The sequence below is a fragment of the Scyliorhinus canicula genome, chromosome 2 (genome assembly GCF_902713615.1).
Source record: "Scyliorhinus canicula chromosome 2, sScyCan1.1, whole genome shotgun sequence".
NCBI classification, from domain to species: domain Eukaryota; kingdom Metazoa; phylum Chordata; class Chondrichthyes; order Carcharhiniformes; family Scyliorhinidae; genus Scyliorhinus; species Scyliorhinus canicula.
The window spans coordinates 75,659,749-75,684,585 of NC_052147.1; the positions used below are offsets into that span (position 1 = coordinate 75,659,749).

At 43.6% G+C, this 24,837-nt stretch overlaps 1 protein-coding gene across 5 annotated transcripts in view; it reads left to right on the forward strand.

Annotated features, from left to right (window-relative positions):
• The window catches only part of mipol1 (mirror-image polydactyly 1), a 569,773-nt gene that overhangs the window by 282,760 nt on the left and 262,176 nt on the right, over window positions 1-24,837 (forward strand). For all 5 annotated transcript variants that reach the window (XM_038780869.1, XM_038780849.1, XM_038780840.1 and 2 more), the window contains one exon: window positions 13,314-13,421. In XM_038780869.1, the coding sequence (XP_038636797.1) occupies window positions 13,314-13,421 (108 nt within the window). The remainder of the gene's footprint in view (window positions 1-13,313; window positions 13,422-24,837) is intronic.

Here is a 24,837-nt window from a genome sequence, read left to right on the forward strand (position 1 = left end):
GGGATGCCAATCAAATACTGCATGAAGCACTCCTGATTATCCTCTCCATAAATAAAGAATCCATTGGCTCTTCAGAAATATAATTGTTGTTCCAGCTCTTCAACAGTGACACCCATTTGCTTCTCCTCTCTTCATTCGGTATTTTCTTGCCACCTTTTCTGAGGTTGGTGTTGCCTGTATTTTAGAAAGCGTGCTAATGAAATGGCTCAGATTGACATCCCTGCCACTAGAGATATGCAGTGCCGGAATCCCTACACACAGCAACCTAACACAAAAATTTCATTAAATTGCCAAGTACTGACTGCCAGTGCCAGCCAATACATTGAGTTGAACACTGTTGGCAGGCAGATGTCTCTCTGGTTTACATCTTCTGTTACCTGAACTCCCATAACTTTATTTTTATTTAAGATTCAGTGGTACAGTAAGTTAACATGTTGTCTTATTACTTCTATAATTAAACCCAAATTCAGATCTCAGGAATGAAACAAATATGATGACTGTGAGGATCTTAATTGAAATAGATTTGGCAGCTCAAATTTGATTATGTTGGGTAAATGTCCCCAACACAAAGCTGTCAATAATTTGGTAAAAGCAACAGTCTCTCAAAGCTGTAGGAATGTTTTGTAAGAGATATGAGGAGGGAAACGTTAGGCTTACGTTGCTCAGCAAGGTGATGGAATTCTTGGGTATAACAGCCACCTTGTTTATTTTGTTTGCCGCATAATGAGCTGTTAATACAGCTGGGATGAAAACTAATATGCAGAACCACCTAGCAGCAGCTCCAGTACCTAATAAAGATCACTGGCTCACTTGTTCGCCAAAATAATTAAGTAAAAATGTACTTACTGTACCTTGCACAAATAAAGCTCCTGTTGGACGAAAATTGTACGGTGCTAGTGCAGGAACCCTGCAGTTTCTGGATACATAGAAAAGTGAGCATGTGCTGACATTTGATTGCTGATTCATTGGTTGACTAATAATCCTGTTCTTATCAATTCACTGGAGTTTATTTGATTACTTTTGGGAGTTTGAAAAAAATTAAGAGTTCTCTTCTTGGAACTTTATCTTGTGCTTTCTGCCCCCCCCCCCCCCCCCCCCCCCCCCCCCCCCCCCAAAAGGAGATAAAGTAAGATGAGGACAGTGTTCAAGGCGGTGAGAATTGTACATCATCTGATGGAAGCAGGGTGCCCAATGGATTATATGTGATTTCCTTATTTTCCATATTTTATGTCCTTACGTTAAATGCCTTGATCTTGTGAACTAATTTTGTATGCCAATTATACTTTTAATTTGCAAATTAGTGCTTTTTCTATTTCTGATGCACTCTAAATCAGGCTTGGCATGTGCTTTGTTCTATATTGTGAACTTTGGCTACTTGCAAAAAAATTAAGGTGACTGTAGAATATATCTCAAATCAAGTTAAATCCCTCGTGTCTGAGTTGGTCTCACCCCCCACACCCAAAGATGTGCAGGGTAGGTGGATTGGCCCATTAATTGAAAAAAAATAATTAGGTACTCTAAATTATTTTTTTAAAATCAAGATAAATTTACCTGGCTGAAAATGGTGCCTTCTTAAAGGCCTAACTAAGCTTTTGCTTATGGCTATAAAGATGAAAAACCAGCAGACAAAATGCATCTCCAAAGATTAGCACAAGAGGAAAATTAGGAAAGAGAATTAGATGTAGACCATCTACCTGGCCTCTTGGCAGGAGAATATTTCTTTTGGCATACATGCTTTGAGAATTGACATCATTTGGGTTTTTTCCCTCAAATTTGGAAAAGACAGAATACAAAAAATAGAAAGCAAAAACCCTTCACCTTTTCCAAGTTTCAAAGTTAAGCAAATACATTTTCAGTAATTAATTTTTACTTCAGTGGTGTTTAATTTTAATGATTTAAATGTTAATTCTACTTCTCTGGATGCACCATATACTTACCTAATATATTAGAAACATTTTCAATGATAATGCTCAGTGCTGCATTGTCTCTTATTCCTCCCTGAATAAATTTGACATGATATGTAAAAGGATAATAATTAAGGTATCCATGAAATATATAGACGTAAATCTTTATGCAGAAAATGCCTTATGATTGTAAAGACAAGTTGGCATCTGGTCAAAACATTTCTTCAATTAAAATGCAAATAAAGTAGGCATCTTGTGCTTTGGGACTCCTGCTAGGAACAGTGTGTAGAATTTCACCTTTTTGTTGACATTTATGTGATTTGGAATAGATCAGAAGAATAGTGCAAGATATTTTAGATTCGCTATTTGAGTGTACAAATTTAATTTAACATACAGATGAATTTTGAAAAGTTTATCTCTTATTGATGAAATTGAATTTTAAAAATATTCAATACTTGAAAGCATATTTTAATTAATGTCAGCTGACTTGATGTTAATTAGCCTGTAATAAAATTAGCTGAATTCAAGAATATATAGATTTCACGCAATTTGAACATTCAAAAATATTGCTTGACATATTGTAGTCCTATTTTCATGTCACCATCGTGAGTGCTCTGCCTGAAGGTAGGTCTTTGGTTTATAGTATCCACTATGCCTCTCTGTCCTGTTCCAGTCTTTTAATTGCCCAATCACTTCCTTCAATTTTCAGGCCATCCATCATTTATATTCTCATACATCCTTTTCCTTTTTTTCCTTGAAATATTCCCTCCATAACATCCCTTTCCTTTTCATGTACAGGGCTATAATTTAACGTTATACAAAATATTCCTTTTCAACCACTGTGACATTGGAAGTCAATGTTTGGAAGGTTCAGGTTCTGACATTTCAGGTTAAATGTTAACTTTCTGCTTTATTCCTTTAAGTTGCTTGAATCTACCATTTGAACTTGATGCTTACCAAACAATTTGTTTAATCTCCCACCGTTTTGTATTTTTGTGCAGTTTGTACAGTATAGCCTTTACATTTTAGTCACTTAGTTCCAGGTTCCAAAATGTATAAGGCTGCATTACAAAATTGTGAGGTATAATTGCAATCTTATTGGATCCTATCCCTTGCTAATGAATCGACTACAATGAGTGAAACATATTTCTTACTGTGTAATTGGCGTTTAGCCAACCAATACAATCTGAGATTCTAGCTTCAGGGTATAATACATTTCAATATTCTATAGAGGCTTTGTTTTTAAATGTACAAAAACATTTTGTATTAGCTTTAGGGGGTTATTAAGTCCCTGGGGTGGCCAGGTACTATTTCAAAACCTTGCGCCTGGGTGGCAATGCTTTTCACCACTGCATTTGATCCAAAACGACTGCTTTCAGTCTGAACAGCATTGTTGCAGAGTAGCCTTGTGTTTGCGATGTGATCCCCTTAAAAGTCCAGTGTTCTAAATTGCAACTTTGGAAAGGGAAAATTAAGATTGTTAACATGCCAAGCAGGAATTATTTTTAGTGCATGATTTGACTCATCCCATTAGCTTCCTTGCATTTCTAACAGTAGGAATGCGCTGTAAGGAAGAAAAAGAAGCATTTTTTCAATTATGTTTGTTGGGCTTAAAATAAAAGTATTTACTTCAATTCTGAATTCAGTTCTTTGCTAAAAATAGCTGGAGTCATGAGAATCTCTGCCTCTTTATAGCAATGTGTGGATTTTCTTGTCGTTCTCAAGTAAAACTTCAGCGAGTAGCTACCATTTTTGAGATAGGAGCATTGTGTATCAAAGATCAAAGTGGTACTTTGCATGATGTAGTGTTTGATTGAATACTGTTAGAACTGTTTGACACCTCCATAGACTAGTTTGCATAATATACTGATTACATCATATGAATCTCATTGAGTTCCACTGTTTTATGTGCATTATTGTTTTTATAGATATAATCTTGTTGAATTTCATTTGATTACTGAACTCCCATTCATTAATTCATTACAATCAAGAGTTGGATTAATACTGGAGCACTTATGAAAGTGTGTGATCAATTTCTGGTGTTCTTAACTGTAAAACACAAATGTGCGAGAAGGAGGAAATAACTATTAGTGCAGTGTATTGTTTGTTTTAAAACTGAAAAGACTTCAAAAAATAATTTTGGAAAAAGCTTCAAGAAAAATACTGTTATTCTTGAAGATAAGTAATCAATTAATTATAGGCCTTGCTATTTCTATTTCTATATTAAATTCTATTGATTATTTCCTGAATCCAACACTGCTTCAGAATTTGATTACATTTTTAAAATAATCATTTGGGTACCTTTAATTTGGAGGGAAGAACCAATATTCTGTGTTTATTTTTGTGTAATTTCTGAAGTGGTGTCACTGTTGCAGTGTAGCATATATTTGCATGTAATCCACATAATTGGGAATACTATAATTTGGTTCACTAGTAACCCAGAGGCCTAGACCAGGGGCTTTCAAACTCAGGTTTGCGACAGGCCAGGTTTCGGAAGGGTCGCAGCGCTCGGTCGCGCATTCCCAATTGCGGGAGGAATGGCCAAATGCTGCGACCAGCCTTTAAAAATGCCTGCCGGGACAGACATTTGCGATCGGCGGCCATCCCGCACATGCGTACCGGAACAAACAGTGCACAGGCCTGGAGCCCAGCAGGGTGGACTGCCTCCTCCTATCGTCAGCGCACTGTCCTGGGCCAGTCTTTTTCAGAAAACAAGGGAGTCCTCCCACCGAGAGCAGCAGCAGAGAGCAGATGACGCTGTCATGACGTGTTCTGAGCGTGAGATAAATTCCTCAATTTTGCAGCTGCCAACAAGGCTGGTGAGAACTCCTGGGCCTTTGATGAACAACCCATGAAGAAGAAGCTGAAAACAGAACAAAGTAGCATAAAGATGATTACTTGAGGCATGGCTATTAATTGTTCCATTGCAAATCAGGATTCAAAGTTCATTTGTGTTATATGCAGGGCAGCATTGGCAAATGAATGTTTAAAACCCTCAAAACTTCAAAGATATTTGAAGACTACCCATTGCGAGTTTGAGGACAAACCTCTATTATTTTTCAGCGGATGCAGTGAGATCTTAAATCATCATCTGAAGTCATTATCAGAAATGTAGCATTGAATAGCAAAGCAAGTGAGTACCATTATGAGTACCAAGCAGGCTTATCCTGCTGTAAAGTAAGTGAAAATGGTGGGTTGCAAGGGCCGGCCGATGTGGGTCACGAAGGTCGGCCAGCGTGGGTCACAAGGTTGGCCAGTGTGGGTCCCGAAGGATGGCCTTTTGGCAAAAAGGCTGGTCTAGACTGATGATCTGGAGCCATGAGTTAAAATTCATCTTGGTGGTGAGTAATTTAAACTGAATTAATTAAACAAATGTGAATAAAAAGCTAGTGGGAACATAGAAACACAAATAGGCAATTCAGCGAGATCATAGCAGATGGACAATCTAATTCCACGTGCCTGCCTTTGTCCCATATCATTGGTAAACCTCAAACCTGGAATGAACAATTGATCTAGCAGCAATTGCTGTTTGTGGAAGAGCATTCCAAATGTCTATCGCTATTAATGTGGAAGAGGTTTCTGATTTCACTCCGAAAAGGTCTGACTCAAGTTTGTAAATTACATCCCCAATCCTGAACCCCCAACCAGTGGCAAATAGTTTAATTGTGTTGTTGCTCGTTCTGGGTGAGTGTGCTTAACACTCAATTTGGCTCTGTTTCGTTTGTTAGCTTTGGAGTCGCCAGGTATCGTTAAGATACCGCCACATGTTTCAAGGTCAAGTTCAAAGCAATAAAACCATACACCAATTCGTAAGTTCAAACAAGACACGTTTATTATATTACAGTAATCTACTAATCATGCATATAAACTATAAGACTAGGCTAATCCTACCGCTAATAGGCCAAATACTTATCTGGATAAGGGGACTGCCGGATCAGGGAACAACGGCTTCTAGCTTTGTCCTGGGTCCGCAGGCTTCCAGTAGTTATGGACTACAGGGGGTCAGGAGTGTCTACTCTCTTAGCGTGCGTTGTGACTTACTTGTTGGCGGCTGCTGTCCAGACCTCTCCTCCTCAAGGTTCTTCTGTTGCAACGGTGTTCTGCTGGGAGGGCTGGCTGGTCAAGGAGAGGCTGGAAGAGAGAGAGAGCTGGGGTCGCGGTCTCTGTCTTATACTCCTCTCAGGGTCTTGCGCCCACCTGGGCGGACCCTCTATGCTCTCGCAATCGATTGGGTCTCTTTCCAATCGATTGATTTGAATTCCCCAATAGCGGGGCAATTCCTCGATCACTGGGGCGGTTCTTAGGACTTATTGTTTTGGACTTCTTTGGCGCCGAAAAGTCTGGCCTTCCATTGAATGTATCGATCTGTGTTTAACTTGTTTCCATTGTATCTGGGGATCGCCCGGTATCGCCTCATTAGTATGCTAACTGTTTTCTTTTCATAGTGCTGTCTGGTTTCTGCAGCAGTCAAAACTGGTTTCTGGAATGGTCTGAATATACAAGTGCTTTGCAAGCTGCTTGCTTTACAACATGTCCAATTTCCCTGCATTCCTTGCAATCTTCCATTTTGTGTTGGGCAGTGGTCACCCCAGGTGGCTACAGTGTCTACCCTGTTCCCCTTAATATCTTGAAAACTTTGATCAAATCACCCCTTAAGCTCTAAATTGCAGGGAATGTGTAGTTTGTGTAATTTATCCTTGTATTTAACCCTTGAAGTCGAGAGACATTCTGTTCAATCTGAACTGCAAGGCGAAAATATCCTTTGTAGTATGGTGCTGAGGATCCCCAAGTATCATTGGATCACCACAGTTTCTAGGAGGTACATTAAATTATTCATTTAGAAGGTACCCTAGTCTATCTTTTTTTGGTCCAAAGTGGATGTTATAGTTTTGCTCATTCATTTCATCTATAAGTTTCACTTTGTAATTTTATGTTTCCAATCATACTGCTCGCTTTTTGTGGGCAGTGCATTCCTGTGCAATATTCCGTTGTTGTACTGGAACAGCTTGTCTTGGCTGTAGCTCATTCTGGAGCAGGTCTTCTGGAGCCAGGACTTTGTCAGGGCCCTTAAGCTTTGCTGTTTCCTGTGTCTTCAGGAGTTCTTGATATCATGTGGAGTGAATTGAATTGGCTGAAGACAGGCATCAACCATTCATTGAACTCCTGGCTTAATATTAATTGTAGAATGAGAGATATGCTGGGCCAGGAGGTTGCAGATTGTAGATTAATATATTTATACTGCTGCTGCTGGCCCACAGCACCACATGAATGCCCAGGTTTGAGCTGCTCCAGCTTTTCTGAATCTATCTTATTTCGTAATTGTTCATGCCACACAACACGATGGACAGTACAATAATTGTGCGAAGATCACTCCTATCAATACTGTCATAAACAGATGCATCAGATAGATTCATGAGAATGAGGTCAAGCAGATTTTGTAATATTATGTGAGGATGTTTTGGAGAATTCGACGTTTTGGAGAATTAGAGCTTGAGATTTATAGTTGTAACGACAGGATGGAAAGGATGGTTTCATTTCCGTAAAGCACTCCTGAGCATATTAATACTTTTAGTACAGTGAAAATACATTGGACCTGGTCGATCAATATGATTAAATTAACTGACATGAAGAAGAGTATTAAAAAGCTCGATTGGTACTAAACTGAAGAGAAGTTCAAATCAAAGAATCCCTATAGCTGTTGTATAAATAGAGAACAGATGCAATATCCGGTTGAACCATGGAAAATGAAATCTTTCTACTTTGTAATATGCAGTGTTTTTCAAACCTGTGTAGGTGATCCGTAAAGATTCTTTTCTAGTTTGGAAACAATAATTTGCACTTTAGGTAACAAGATATCTTAACGTGCTGGGCATAAGATTGGAACACACTGAAAAGCAAGTGCTGAAAAATTAGGCAAGTGTCGAAAGGAATAGCTTTTTTTTCTCGGTTAGGAGAGATGATGACAGGACAGATTTGAGGAAATAAATTCCAAAAGGTACAGACATGGTAGGAACGACTGACAACGTTGAAGTGGAGACAAGAACAGTAGCATGGTAGGACAAGTGATTAGCACTGTGGCTTCACAGCGCCAGGGTCCTAGGCTCGATTCCACGCTGGGTCACTATGTGCGAAGTCTGCACATTCTCCCCGTGTGTGCGTGGGTTTCCTCCGGGTTCTCTGGTTTCCTCCCACAGTCCAATGGCGTGCACGTTCGGTGGATTGGCCATGATAAATTGCCCTTAGTGACCTAAACAAAAAGGTTAGGAGGGGTTATTGGGTTAAGGGGATAGGGTGGAAGTGAGGACTTCAGTAGGTCGGTGCCGAGTCGATGGGCAGACTCCTTCTGCACTGTATGTTATATGTTCTAGAAGCGCGGTCCAACGGCCACGCTGCACCCGAAAAGCAGCTCGCCGTGGCACAGCGTGGCCATTAAAGCCGGGAGACCCTGCTGCCGGGATCTACCCAACTCAATGCCTTTTGAGATCCAGTGTGATCTCGCAAGACGTTGTGATATAATCCTGCCCTCTGCATATTAGAGCGAGACAGCACGTCTCACTCTAATAAACATTTCCTAAGTTATCTGAGGCATGGGATCTATCCCCCTTGCCTCCGAGCCGAGACCTCGGGGGAGCGCCATTCAGCATTGGTTCCCACAAGCAGTGACCAGATGAACAGCGCTCGTGGGGGTTTAGCAGGGGGTCGGAGGCGCCCAGGTGCATGTCTTTTGGTCAGGGTGATACTCTGGCACTGCTGGTGTCACCCGGCCAGCCTGTCACCCTGGCACTGTCAGGATGACCAGGTGGCACTGCCAGGATGCCTTGTTGACACTAACAAGGTGCCAAGCTCGTATTTCCTGTGTGCTGGCAATCAGGCCAGGGGTACTCTACGCAGGTATCAGGGGGAGGGGGGGGGGGGGGGGGGGTGCGGGGACCCAATCATAGTACATTGGGGCTTGGGGGGGCGTCACGTTGGGGGCTTCGGAGATCAGGACACCATTTATAAACCCTGCTGAGGCCCCTTATTTAATGTGAGTGCCATTGTATTATTATGTGTTTCTCGGTGCTGCGAGCGCTGGGAAACATGTGGCTAAACGTGCTCGCTATGGGACTTTGTTCTTATTTAGTTGAATCGCACTCATTAAGTTGCAAACTGAGACGTAAGCCTTTTTTTTTATAAATGTTTTTATTCAGTTTTCATGTTTTATATTGAACAAATTACAAATTGTTAGGAGAGAAAAGAACAAAAAAAAAACAACAAACACGCAAAAATTAACATACATATTTACAGGTAAGCATCTTCGTAGTAGTAACTGCGCCCGCCCCCCCCCCAACATGTTTATTTAGTTTGGTTTTGGGCCTTAGCTAGCCATCGAACCCCCGTACCGAACCTGTAGCCCCTCCCGCTACCTTCCCCCGACTATTCTTCCTCTTGTACATTGGCCACAAATAGGTCCCGGAACAGTTGCATGAATGGCTCCCACGTTCTGTGGAAGCCGTCGTCCGACCCTCGGATGGCAAATTTGATTTTCTCCATTTGGAGAGATTCCGAGAGGTCGGACAGCCAGTCCGCAGCTCTGGGCGGTGCTGCTGACCGCCAGCCAAACAGGATTCTACGGCGGGCGATCAGGGAGGCAAAGGCAAGGGCGTCCGCCCTCCTCCCCAGGAATAGATCTGGCTGTTCTGAAACCCCGAAGACCGCCACTATCGGGCATGGCTCCACCCTCACTCCCACCACTTTGGACATAACCTCGAAGAAGGCTGTCCAGTACTCCACGAGTCTGGGGCAAGACCAGAACATGTGGGCGTGGTTGGCCGGGCCTCTTTGGCACCGTTCACATCTGTCTTCCACCTCCGGGAAGAACCTACTCATACGGGTTCTTGTTAAGTGGGCTCTATGTACCACTTTTAGTTGCGTCAGGCTGAGCCTTGCGCACGTGGAGGTGGAGTTGACCCTATGCAGTGCTTCGCTCCAGAGTCCCCACCCTATCTCCATCCCCAGGTCGTCCTCCCATTTCCTTCTTGTTGCGTCCAGTACGGTGTCGTCCCTATCTACCAGTCGGTCATACATGTCACTACAGTTCCCTTTCTCTAGGATACTTGCGTCCAGTAGGTCTTCCAGTAGTGTCTGTCGTGGCGGTTGTGGGTACGTCCTTGTCTCCTTTCGTAGGAAGTTTTTGAGCTGCAGGTACCGTAGCTCGTTCCCCCCAGCTAGCTGAAACTTCTCTGTCAGTTCGTCCAGTGTTGCGATCCTGTCGTCCGTGTATAGGTCCCTGACTGTCAGTGTCCCCCCGTCCTGCCTCCACCTTTTGAAGGTGGCGTCAGTCAGTGCTGGTGTGAACCTATGGTTGTTGCAGATGGGAGCCCTGTTCGACATTTTGGTCAGGCCAAGTTGCTGCCGCAGTTGGTTCCAGGATTGGAGGGTGGCTGTCACCACTGGGCTGCTGGAGTGTTTTTTGGGTGGGGATGGGAGTGCTGCCGTGGCGAGGGCCCGGAGGGAGGTTCCCATGCAGGAGGCCTCCTCCGCACGCACCCACTCAGCCTCTGGCTCCTGGATCCATCCCCTTACTCGCTCGGCTGTTGCTGCCCAGTGGTAGAATTGTAGATTCGGGAGGGCTAGCCCTCCCCTGGTTTTTGTTTTTTGTAAGACCTTCTTTGGGATCCTAGCATTTTTACCCCCCCATACGAACGCCATGATGAGTTTGTCCAGCGCTTTGAAAAAGGCCTTGGGGATGTAGATCGGAATGGATCTAAACAGGAAGAGGAACCTGGGCAGTACGTTCATTTTGATCGTCTGAACTCTCCCCGCGAGGGAGAGCGGGAGTGTGTTCCATCTTTGCAGGTCCTTTTTAACTTCCTCCGTCAGGCTGGTGAGGTTCCATTTGTGGATCCCTTTCCAGTCATGGGCTATTTGGATCCCCAGGTAGCGGAATTTATGTCGGGCTTGATTGAACGGCAGCCCCTTTAGTGCTGCCCCCCCCCCCCCTTGCGGGTGTACTGGGAAGATCTCACTTTTGCTCATGTTGAGTTTGTAGCCCGAGAAGGCTCCAAACTCTTTCAGGAGCGCGATGATTCCGTCCATGCTGCTTTGTGGGTCCGAGATATAGAGGAGCAGATCATCCGCATAGAGTGAGACTCTGTGCTCTCTACCTCCCCTTCGGATCCCCCTCCAATTTTTTGCTGCCCTGAGCGCGATTGCTAGCGGTTCAATTGCTAGTGCGAACAGCAGCGGGGACAGTGGGCATCCTTGTCTGGTGCCCCTGTGCAGCTGGAAGTATTGGGAGTTGGTATTGTTGGTCTGTACACTCGCCATGGGTGCGTTGTACAGGAGCTTTACCCAAGCGGTGAACCCTGTTCCAAGCCCGAACCGCTCCAGTACCTCTATGAGGTATTTCCACTCGACTCTGTCGAAGGCCTTTTCTGCGTCCAGGGAGACGATCACCTCTTGTGTTCTCTCCCCGGAGGGGGTCATTATCACGTTCAGCAGGCGCCTGATGTTCGCGGTAAGCTGTCTACCTTTGACAAAGCCCGTCTGGTCCTCTGTGACCACCTCAGGTACACAGTCTTCTAGCCTCTTGGCTAGGATTTTGGCCAGTATTTTGGCGTCTGCATTCAGCAGAGATATGGGTCTGTATGACCCACATTCCGTTGGGTCTTTGTCTTTCTTAGGTATCAGCGAGATTGAGGCCTGTGCTAACGTGGGTGGCAATGTGCCCCTAGCTAGCGAGTCTGTGAACATCTCCCGCAGGTGCGGGGCCAGCGCTGTCGCAAATTTTTTGTAGAAGTCCGCCGGGAATCCGTCCGGTCCCGGCGCCTTCCCCGCCTGCATGGAGCTAATGCTGTCCATGATCTCTCCCAGTGCTAGTGGTGCTTCCAGATCCCGTTTTCTGCCCTCTCCCACAACTGGTATGTCCAGTCCGTCAAGAAACCGGTTCATCCCAGCCTTCCCCGTTGGGGGCTCTGAGGTGTACAGCTCTTGGTAGAAGGCCTTGAAGGTTTTGTTAATCCTCTCTGGTTCTGTTTCCAACGTGCCTCTGGTATCTCTGATTTGCGCAATTTCTCTGCTGGCTGCCTGCTTTCTCAGCTGGTGGGCCAACAGGCGGCTGGCTTTGTCTCCGTGTTCGTATAGGGCCCCGCGTGCCTGGCGGAGTTGGTGTACTGCTTTCCTGGTGGAGAGCAGGTCAAAGTTCCTTTGTAATTCTTTCCTCTCCGCCAGGAGTTCTACGGTCGGGGCCTCGGAGTATTTATGGTCTACCTCCAGTATGGAGTCGACCAGCTTCTGCCTAGCCACCCTTTCCTCCCTATCTCTTTGCGCTTTGTAGGCTATGATTTCCCCTCTTAGTACGGCCTTAAGTGCTTCCCAGAACGTGGAGGGTGAGACCTCCCCGTTTTGGTTGATCTCAGTGTACTCCGCTATGGCCCGCGCTATCCTTTCGCTGAAGGCCTTGTCAGCTAGTAAGGCACCGTCCAACCTCCATTTGGGGCGCTGGGCCCTTCCCGTCTCTAGCCGCACATCCATGTAGTGTGGGGCGTGGTCTGATATCACAATTGCGGAGTATTCCACCTTGTCTATCTCTGGAAGCACCGTTTTCCCCACCACAAAGAAGTCAATTCTGGTGTACACGTTGTGTACTGGGGAGAAGAAAGAGAATTCTTTCTCCCCCGGGTGGGCGAATCTCCAAGGGTCTACTGCTCCCATCTGCTCCATATAGTGACTGAGTTCCCTTGCCATGTTTGAGGTTTTCCCCGTTCTGGGGTTTGATCTGTCCGTCGTTGGGTCCTGTACACAGTTGAAGTCCCCCCCCATGATTAGTCGGTGCGTCGCTATGTCCGGGATTTCTGCCATGGTCTTTTGGATGAAGCTCGTGTCGTCCCAGTTGGGCGCATACACGTTAACTAGGACTACCGGCGCCCCATCCAGGGCCCCGCTGACCATGACATATCGTCCCCCTGGGTCCGTAACCGTCTTTGTCGCCCTAAACATTGACTGAGACGTAAGCCTTGAGAAAATTAAAGCAAAACTATGGAGGGATTTGCAAATAACTTGGATTTTTGAGGGTTTGCTTTTACTTTTTTTTTTACTCACTGTTTCAGGCTTTTACTGTAGATACATCCCAGCTCCTGGTGAGCCATTGTTTTAATTGACTGATATCAGGTAAAATTTGTAGTGTGAATGAGTAATAAACAGAAAATCCTTTTTAACAGCAGTTTATATTTATGTAGCCGCTCTATGTAATAAAACATTCCAAGGCACTCGCAAGAGCGTTGTAAAGCAAAATTAGATGTGGAGTCAGATGGCCAAAAGTGAAGAGGAAAGTGAGGTGTTTGGGCAAAGTGGTTTGGGGAAATAATGCCAGAGCTTAGGCCCGAGGCAACTACTTATTAGGTAATATTTTGCTTTATTTGTCCCCAGTGCAAGCGGTTGGAGCAGGAGCTTCATCTTTTGAAAGAGCAGAACCAGGCAATGGCAAACAACATGAAACAGCTGATGACTGAAAACAACCAAGGACGTGCCTTGAAGGTAAATCTCTCATACTCAGAATCAAATTCAGGCTGTAAACCATGGATGACAATTCTGTCCTACTGATATCTGTTGTGAACAATTTGGCCAAATTTTTTATGTTATGATGTTTGCCAACATAGATACAGTGTCCTTCAATGGAGTTGGTATTTATATTTAGAATCCGAGAATTTACAGGGCAGAAGAAGGCCATTCGGCCCATCGAGTCTGCACCGGCCCTTGGAAAGAGCAGCTTACACAAGCCCACACCTCCACCCTATCCCTGTAACCCAATAACCCCACCTTTTTGGACACTAAGGGCAATTTAGCATGGCCAATCGACCTAACCTGCACACCTTTGGACTGTGGGAGGAAACTGGAGCACCCGGAGGTAACCCACGCAGACACAGGGGGAACGTGCAGACTCCGCACAGACAGTGACCCAAGCCGGGAATCGAACCTGGGACCCAGGAGCTGTGAAGCAGCTGCTAACCACTGTGCTACCATGCTGCCAAAGTTTGATCAACTTTCTATTGGTTTTTCAAATTAAATTTATTGCTTAGATTCTTTGTAGTTATTTGAAATTGAACAATACATCTTAATTTCAAAGAATATATTTATTCATGCTCGTTATGTTTGAACTTACCTTTTGCAGAAAGCTAAGTCACTTGGGACATTTGGAGAATTTAACAATTGACATTTTTGTAGATGATATCCAGTTCATAAACCTAAAGCCTTTCACACAATGAGATGTACTGATGTATAAATATGTGAATTTATAAAGTAAACATCAAAATCGCAGACTTTGAAACCTGCTCCTCTCGCAGCAGATTCAATCCAGATTTGAATCCAAAGCTTTCACAAAGGTAAACAAATCCCCGAAATCACTCTACTCTCTGGTGTGCTCATTTACTGGATGGAATAGACTCCTTTACACACACACTCATCCCGTTCAGATTCCTAAAACTGGGGTCAGTGAGCCTGCTCTGTGCGTTAATACCACTACAAACTGCGTCTACAGTTTTACATGGGCCAAAAGTGCACAGTTAGTTGTGTAAACACAGGAAACTGCTTTATGTTCAATAACTTCTAGAATCCTAATTAAGCAACCATCAGTATGAAAGCCACTAATGTGAACCAGGACAAATTGTAAAATAGCTCCTAAATAATGTATTTATTTCTGTACGGTTCGGTATCATATGACTCATTGTGGGCAGTCACAGATATCTGCCTTCAAAAGACCTAGGAGTAGGCAATTCAGCCCCTTGAGCCCACTCCGTCATTCAATACGATCATGGCTAATCTCCTCTCTGCCTCAACTTCACTCCTGCCCATTCTTCATACCCTTCAATCAATTACTAATAAAACATCTGTCTATCTCCTCAAATTTATTCCATGTTCCAACATTCACCGCACCCACCTTCGGACAGCAGAGAACACCTGACCTGTGAGGGACCCGCTTTCGGGACCGAGGAAAAAAGAAAGCGCGGGGCTTGAGGCCTTCACCGACCTTTGGGCAGCAGAGAGCATCGGACGTGTGAAGCACATGCTTTTGTGACAGGACAAAAAGGAGTGCAGGACTCGAGTCCTTCATCTACCTTCGGGCAGTAGAAAGATATGCAGGTTAGGTCAATTGGCCATGATAAATTGCCCCTTAGTGTCCAAAAACGATTTTGTGTCCAAAAACGTGCTACGGTGCCGCCATAAAACTTAGAGAAAATACCGTCCCTGGGTGGTCTGGAACCACCAACCTTTCAGTTAACAGCCGAACGCATTAACCAATTGCGCCACAGAAACATTAGAAGTTAAAGTGTTTGTTTTTATTGTTAAGCATTGTCTAACAGGTAATTGTAAACTATATTTTTGTGATGTTAAGGTGGTTTAGTACTGTGTTTATAAAAAGTTTGTTTTAATGTGCCATATCCCTGTTTTTGCATGGAATCACTTCTGGAGCGAAGTATCCTTTCTTCTCAGTTTTACAAATTTGAAAAAAGTATTGGAGTTTCTGTCGATATCCTAGCAAATGTTGGGGTCTGGTCTGGGATCATAATAAAATTGGAGGCTCTTAAAAGTAGGGATTTAAAAGTATAATTCCAAGTTTGTGAGGAACTGGTGCTTTCTTTCAGGTGTTACAATTTAAATAGGGAATGAGTTGTGAAATGGATCTTATGGCTCTTTCCATTGCAAAAAAATTCCTGGGTCTCGAAGAGGTCACTCTAGTTGGTTTACAAAAAGTGTTTAAAATAAAGCTTTTGGATTTGACAGTAAAGCTGCAGTTGAATTTACCTGAAAGAATGGGGAATGTGGAGATAATTCCAGAATAACGCAGCATTTAAATTTGCCGGAGAGACAGCCTGAATCATTAGAATTAGCTAAAATTAAATTACAAATACAACTGATTAAATTAGAAATGCTGGAGAAACAAAAGGAACATTAGAGCGCTTTTCAAAAGGAAATGGAAGTGAAGAAACTTGATCTGTAAATGAAAGATGAGCAAGGGAAGAAAGGTATAAGGAAAAAGAGAGAGTGGTAATGGGAGAAGCAAAGGAAAAATTGAGATTTTGAACTTCAGAAACTGAAACTGCAAAGAGAACATCAGCATGAAATATTGGAGTTCAAGGCAGAAGCTGATGTAAGTCTAGAGGAACACCTACTCGTTAGAAGGCTAATGGGGATATGTTTAAATATATTCAAGCACTGCAGGGATTGACAAGAAAGATGTGGAAGCCTTTTTAATTTCATTTGAGAAAGTGGCTGAACAATTGAATTGGCGCGTTCATAATGCTTGAAAAGGTCAAATTTGAACTGAGGGGAAGGATGGAGGTGTTCTACAATTCATGGGCATTATTCATTATGCACTTTTGAGAATCGAATCACATCGAACATTAAGAGGGTTGGGGGCTGGGAGAGTTGGGGGGGGAGGGGGACTATGGGTGATTCCTGATTCCTTTTTGTCATTTGTTTATGTTAACAATGTCTGGGGTTTGGTGGAAGGATGGGATTGTTGTTATTGATATGGGGATTGACATTACATTTGTTACTGATTATTGTTTATTGTTGGGTGCATATTTGGGAGAAAATGTGAAAAAGGAGGAGAATAAAATAAAATATTTTTTAAAAACAATTGAATTGGCGAAAGACTATTTGTGTATTGGTGGTTCAAAGTGGTGGTTGGAGCTAGTGAAGTGTTTGCATCACTATCAGAGGTGGTACCTTGGGATTGTGATTAGGTGATAAAAGTCATGTTAAGTGCATATAAGCTAATGCCAGAAGCCTACAGACAAAAGTTTGGAGATCTAAGGAAAGAACCAGGTCAGCCACATGTAGAATTTGAAAGAATTAAGCAAAATAATTCTAGGGATTTAAATAGGATGGGAATCTGGAACGAAGCACAGAACAGGGTCAACTCCACCTCCACATGCGCAAGGCTAAGCCTAATGCAGCTGAAAGTGGTACACAGAGCACACTTAACAAGAGCCTGAATGAGCAGGTTCTTCCAGTAGGTGGAGGACAAATGTGAACAATGCTCGGGAGGTGTGGTCAACCACACCACTATGCCCCAGACTTGTCGGGTTCTGGACAGCTTTTTTTGAGGCTATGTCCAGGGTTGTGAGGGTGAGGATGGAGCTGTGCCCCAAAGTGACAGTCTTCAGGGTATCAGATCAGCCAGAACTCTGTTTGAAGGGGGGCCGACGCCCTCGCCTTTGCCTCCTTAATCGCCTGCCAAAGAATCCTGCTCAGCTGGCGATCAGCAGTACCACCCACAGCTGCAAACTGGCTGCCAGACTTGTCGGAATATCTCCACTGAAGAAAACCAAATTCACCATCCGGGGGTCGGAAGAGGGCTTCCACAAGATGTGGATGCAATTCACCAACGTGTTCCAGGACCTATTTGTAGCCAACAGCCAATAGAGCAAAGGGAAGGGGGGCCCACAGGGACCACAAACATCAACGGAGAGAGAGGGGGCACATATGTGGACCACACCCTAATAAAAACATTTTTTAAAGAAGAGAATATGGAAGAGCGATATAGTTTCAATATTTTCTTGCTTCATCCCTTCTTTGATTGGCAATTTAGATAGCTTTTTTCCCCCGCACTTTTTATTTGCAAAATCACCGTCGTCGGTAAAATCTTGTAAAGACGAACTTTCATCATCAATGTTGCTGAAATTGTCAAATGTTCCTGACTCATCGTATTTTGCAAAATCTTTTCAATACAGTAAAAGAAGTTTCACTGAATTATTTGTGACAGGTATTGTTAAAAAAATATTTCAGAATAGTTTCTATATTTGGAATGTTTGCCTACAAACAATCACGTCCACGTCTATACAAGTCAGCTGGTGATCTTGAAACACAGAGCTCATGATTATCGATGAAATGAATTGATTGTTTCACTTCATCTACAAAATGATTTGTGTCTATTGTCTCCCAGTAGAATTCATCTAATTTATTACTGCGGTGGATTTTAAAATTTTCATCCAAACGTCTGTCAAATAGCACATAATAAATCAACAGTTCTCTTCAGAGATTCTCTTCTACTCTGTAATTGCACTATTATTATGTCACAAATGGCATTGGCAGTCTCAATGATGATCTTATCTTTGCCTTTTAAAGTGATTTCATTGTCTCTAGTTTCGAAAATAACCTCCTGTGTCTTGTTGACTTCTCATCATCAGAGGGACCTATACTTTTTCTTAATGTTAGCGCCTCTGCTGTCACCAAGGTGTATATATTTCAAACTTCTGTGACAAAGCTTTTAACTGAGGCTAACAATTGTACAGCATTCAGTGAAGCTGTATCAACATTTTGCAATGATTTGCTGATGGCATTAATTATATGAAGCTCCAGAAAAAGTAAAAACAGCATTATCATACTTCTCTGCGAAGGACTTTGCTTCAGCTTTCTCATGTTTTTTTCTGAATTGGATGCGGCTATGTCCGATAAGGTTTCCTTCATATCAGCAAAATTAATTTTCAAAGCCAAAACAGCATCTGCATGAGTGGAATCATAAATTATTTTGACTGTCAAACGTTTTCAATTTGCCTGCTCCAAGTGTGATTACAACACTGAAAAAACAACAAACACATTTTGAACAAAGTAAAAAAATGTACAACTGCCTCACAGGATTCAACTGCAGTGTTGCTGATTAAATGCAAGGAGTGACTAGAACATGGGATGAATAATGATCAGAGGCTTGTATTATTCAGTCTTACTTGTGGACCTGAGTATTTTCCTGCCATATTTGCAGAATTATCAAAGTTCTGGTTTCAATAAGTTTTGATGTCCAAACCGAAATTTGCAATGATTTCCAAAACAGTTGTCTTCAGACACTGAGGTTTTAGCTGGACTAAACAAAGAAATTGCTCCACAACTTCTTCATCGCTGGTCGCAAATCTTAAAATTAATGTTGATTGGTCCACACGGCTCCAATCTGATGGTGAATTAATTATTACGGAATAGTATTTTGGCATCCTTGACTTAATTAATGAATTGGTTTCTGAGCCACCATTATAGTGATGAAGGTTTGGTGCATTAAAAAGTTGGTCTTCCCTGAGCCATAATATTGATAACTTTTCAAATGCTCTTTGAAGCTCATCAGATTCACTGAGATATTCAAGACATGCTAAAAAATTGTCTCTTTGATTTGACAATGATGACTCATCATGCCTTCTTAGAGGTCATCCCAAGGAAGACAGCAGTTTGACTGTGGCAACAACACCTCTCAGTATCTTACAGATCATTTACATTTTTTTTAAATTAAAAATTAATTTACCGGATGTGGGCATCGCTGGTTAGGCCAGCATTTATCCCTGGTTGCCCTTCAGAACATGAAGGTGAATTGCCTTCTTGAACTGCTACAGACCCTGAGGTGAAGGTACATCCAGAGTGCTGTTAGTGAGGGAGTTCCAAGATTTTGACCCAGCAGTGAAGGAACGGCGATATATTTCCAAGTCTGGGTGGTGAGTGACTTAGAGGGGAACCTTCAGGTGCTGGTGTTCCCAGGTATCTGATGCTCTTGCCCTTCTAGGTGGTAGTGGTCGTGGGTTTAGAAGGTGGTGCCTAAGACCTTGGCGAGTTCCTGCAGGGCATCTTGTAGATGGTACACATGGCTGTTACTGTTCATTGTTGGTGGAGGGATTGAATGTTTGTGGAAGGGTAGCAATCAAGCAGGTTGCTTTGTCCTGGATGGTCAAGCTTCTTGAGTGTTGTTGGAGCTGCACTCATCCAGGAAAGTGGAGAGTATTCCATTACACTCCTGACATGTGCCTTGAAGATGGTGGGATAGGCTTTGTGGGGGCAGCAGGTGAGTTACTTGTCCTCAGATTCCTAGCCTTTGACCTACCCTGGTGGCCACAGTTTTAATATGGCCAGTCCAGTTCAATTTCTGAACAATGGTAACCCTCAGGATGTTGATTGTGGAGATACAGCGATGGTAATTCCATTGAATGTCATGGGACGATGGTTGGATCATCTCTTGTGGGAGATGGTCATTGCCTGGCACTTGTGTAGCATGAATGTAGTTTGTCACTTGTCACCCAAGTCTGGACATTGTCCAGGTCTTGCTACATTTGAACATGGAGTGCTTCATTATCTGAGAAGTTGCAAATGGTGTTGAACATTGTGCTGTCATCTGTGTACATCCCCATTTTTGACCTTAAGATGGAAGGAAGGCCATTGATGAAGCAGTTAAGATAATTGGGCTTGGGCACTACCCTGAAGAACTGCTGTCCTGGAGCTGAGATGATTGACCTCCAACCACCACAACCATCTTCCTTCGTGCATGGTATGACTCCAACCATAAGACCATAGGTCATTGGAACAGAATTAGGCTACTTGTCCCATCGAGTCTCTCCGCCATTCAATCACGGCTGATATTTTCTCATCCCCATTCTCCTGTTCCCCCCATAACCCCTGATCCCCTTATTAATCAAGAAAACTAGTGGAGAATTTTCCCCTGTTTCACATTGATTCTAGTTTAGCGAGGGTTCCTTGATGCATACTTGTACAAATGCTGTCTTGATGTCAAAGGCAATCGTTCCCACCACACCTGTGGCATTCAGCTCTTTTGTCCATGTTTGAATCAAGGCTGTAATGAGGTCAGGAGCTGAGTGACCCTGGCGGAACCCAAACTGAGCATCTGTGTGCAAGATATTGCTGAGTAATTGCCACTTGATAGCACTGTTGATGACTTCTATCACACGGCTGATGATGGCGAGTAGACTGAGAGGATGTTTATTGGCTGGATTGGAATTGTCCTGTTTGTGATGTACAGGACACACCTGGGCAATTTTCCACATTGCTGAGTAGATACCAGTGATGCAGCTGTACTGGAACAGCTTGGCTAGGGGAGTGGCATGTTCTGGAGCACAAGTCTTTGAACAAATGCACAAATAGCTTTTATTTGAGTTTGGAAGTTTCATGATCAGCAATATCTTTTCCAACATTTCTCCAGTTTGAGTACCCATCGACAAATGCTTGTTTCCCTTTACTAGGATCAGGGAATAATTTGTAATCATAACCGTAGAGTGCCTTCGAGTTTCGAAAAAATTAACCAATTTCCACCACCCTATTTCTCTGTACACTCAGAAATGGGACTTATGAAGACTTCTAACCTGCTTTCAGCCTCCAAATTCAAACTATTTTCTCAAATTTTCCATATTACCTTTGTTGTCTGGTTTATTAGGACAAAATATTCAATCATTCCCAGTAGATCAGATTTTGGCCATTAAGCAATGTCTTCAGGTTGGGTTTCTTCCCTCACTTTAATAGAATCTCAATGTCTTGTCGTTCCGTTGTCATTTCAACCACTTCTTGTTCAACTTTTTTCAGGCGATGTGGTATCTCCAGAATTCGGCAAGTCGAAATCATCAGATAATTCACCTACTTTTGCCTTACAGTGCTGGTCTGTCCTCAGCCCTGGGTTGGGTTGCTTGCTTACCTCACCTGCTCCCCTTGCTCAGTGGCTGACCTCACCTCATGGTGGTTTTTGGTGCCTCACTCATGCTGGCTTGCCCTCCAACCTGGGTCAGCTTGCCTGCTCTCCTCGCTTGCTGCTCCCTTTGGCAGCTGACCTCATTTTGTGGTGGCTTTCAGTGCTTTTACTGGGGCAAATGGCAAACCTGCTCACCTTTCTCAAAAGCGGTAAAACCTCAGTCTAGTCACCTCTCTACGTCCCTTGGGCCCGCATGCCTCAAGTTAACTGTTTGTATGGTTTGTACTAGTGTTTTCCCGCTCTTTCAAATTCACTAATCAAGAGTCTGATTTCTCTCTGCATTGGCTACTGCTGTTAAGGTTGAGTATTCTGCAAATGCAGAGTAATCAGGCTCTGATTGGATGCCCAGTGCACCCTTTGCCGACGCACTGAATTTCATTGTAAATCCGCCTCTGCCCACAGTTCTCTCCATGCCTCTTGTCCCTTCTACCCCACTCTTGCTCCTCAGGGGTGTCCCCTGAACGAAGTTGACAATCCTCATCTGCTCAAGTGCAGATGACATTCTCCCATACACTGAAGGTGACACTTGTTAGAAATGCTCCAAGAGAGTTATCAGAACCAAAGAGTCCTCAAAACAAAGCTAAAAAGTAAATACTTCAGAAGAAACATCAGGGAAAACGTATGACAACTCAGCAATAAATCAGCAGCAAACTCTCACCTAAGCTCCTATTCTCACCTGAACTTCTATCATTGAGTCTCACCTGAACTCTCACCTGAGCTCCTATTCTCACCTGAACTTCTATCATAGTTTACTGCATGGGAACAGGCCCTTTGGCCCAGCTTGTCCGTGCTGAACTCACCTGAACTCTCACCTGAGCTCCTATTCTCACCTGAACTTCTATCATAGTTTACTGCATGGGAACAGGCCCTTTGGCCCAGCTTGTCCGTGCCGCCCAGTTTCTATCACTGAGCTAGTCCCACTTGCCCGCATTTAGCCCATATCCTTGTATACCCACCCTGCCCATGTAACTGTCTAACCGTTTTTTTTATCAACTCACACAACCAATGCCCTGGTCTTCTTCTATCCCGCATTGGATGCCAGCGTTGGACTGGGGTGAGCACAGTAAGAAGTCTTACAACACCAGATTAAAGTCCAACAGATTTGTTTCAAATCACTAGCTTTCGGAGCACTGCTCCTTCCTCAGGTTCATTCTACTGAGGAAGGAGCAGTGCTCATAAAGCTAGTGATTTGAAACAAACCTGTTGGACTTTAACCTGGTGTTGTAAGACTTCGTACTGTACCTTTTTTATTGTCAGTGGTGTGCTACCAATCCCGTGCGCACCCGCCAACTTTAATGTTGCGCACAAGCGTGAAGATGTCGGAACATGCGTCTGATGTCTTGCACTTTCATGCAATTTTGGGCCGGGCAAATGTCAACCTAAAATCCTGGTCACAGAGTATTTTTTAAGTGGTGAGAAGTGTTGAACTTCAAAGGGACTAACATGTCCTTGTTCTTGAGTCACAGAAAGCTAACATACTGGAACAGCAAACAATTAAGACAAATGTTATGTTAGACTTGAGTGCACTAGGTTTTGAGTATTTGAATACAAATGTCATACAACAACTATACACAACCTTGGTGCACCAGGAGTATTGTGTATAGTTTTGATCTCCTTACCTAAGGAAAGCCATGATATGGAGATGCCGGTGTTGGACTGGGGTGAGCACAGACCATGCAGACGCTGCGACAACAGATGACCGGACATCGCGCTACAATCGCCAGGCGGGAATGTTCTCTTCCAGTCGGAGAACACTTCAGCAGTCGAGGACATTCTACCTCTGATCTTCGGGTAAGTGTTCTCCAAGGCGGCCTTCAGGACGCGTGACAGTGCAGAATCGCAGAGCAGAACCTTATAGCCAAGTTCCGCACACGTGAGTACGGCCTCAACCGGGACCTTGGATTCATGTTGCATTACATTCCTCCACCATCTGGCCTGGGCTTGTGAAATCCTACCAACTGTCCTGGCTTGAGACAATTCACACCTCTTTAACCTGGGGTTATCCCTCTCTCTGGCTCTGTAAAGATTTAATTACCTGCAAATGTTCGCATTCAAAGTATCTTCTTGCATCTTTAACTTTGTCTATATAAATGTTTCTGGAACCTACCTCTCCATTGTAGCCACCTAAGATGGACACTGGGCTACAAAACGGAGAACTGCTAAGGCTGCAGGGAAAAACCAGTCTTAGCAAGGACAAGCAGTTTGCAGAAGACTAATTAGCATTCTGCATGTACAGAAACCAGTTTGTGGCCAGGTGCAGAGTCCCAGCCAAAGGTGTAAATGGCAACAAGATCTACATAGTAATGAGGTGATCCAGATCCAGACCCCACACAATAGAAACATTTAATTATGAATGGATACTTTTGAGTAGACGCCCAGACAGAACGGCACCATAGTATCCAACACAAAGAACCATAGGTACCACCCCACCCATTGAGAAACGACCCTCAGATTGGGGGGTTTGGAAGATATCGATTGGGAAAGGCCCAATCGATACATGGCAGGTAAAAGACCCGCCCCGAAGGGGCACGGACTTCTAGGGACTATAAAAGTAGACCCCACACATGGTTCGGTCTGCTTTGCTCCGGCTCAAGTCTGTTGCTTCCAGACTCCGGCCCAGACTTGTTACATCGCATCCTGACTCCAGTTTCAGCACCGGCCGTTGAGCATCAGCCATCGAACTGTAAGTGCCAATACAACGATCGCTACGTGATCCAGACCTTGCTAGATCCTGACAACTTTAAGTACCTGAGAGTTGCAGACCAAGAACGGGACGAAGGCCTTGTCCCCTGACCTTGCCTGTTCCTGTCTAGGTAAGTATTTTAGTTGTTTAGTATTAGAAGTAAGATTAGTCTCTTTAGCGTATGCATGTGTATTTATTATATTTGTCATAATAAATATCAATCGTTTGGACTTACTAATCGGTGGACAGATTTATTACTTTGAACCTGACCTTGATATACTTGTGAGGTGTCTAAATACGGCACCTGGCGACTCCTGAGCATAATTACATAGACGGAGCCATAGTAGTGTTAAGCACACGGCCTTTAAACGGAGGCGTGTTAATACACTCCAGTAAAACGAGCAACACCATTCACCTGAGGAAGGAGCAGTGCTCTGAAAGCTAGTGATTTGAAACAAACCTGTTAGACTTTAACCTGGTGTTGAAAGACTTCTTACTGTACTGAAGGAAAGACATACTTGTCGTGGAGGTAGTGCAACAAAATTCACTAAATTAATTTCTATGGTGGGGACATTGTTCTGTGAGGAAAGAATGAAGATTATGGACCTCTATTCTCTGAAGTTTAGAAGAATGAGGGGTGACCTCATTCAAACACATAAAATTCTTGCGTGGCTCAACAAGATCCCTTGGCTGGTTGGTTGGAGGGTAAAGCAAAACAGCCATGATCCTGTTGAATGGCGGAGTAGCTGAAAGGATTGTGT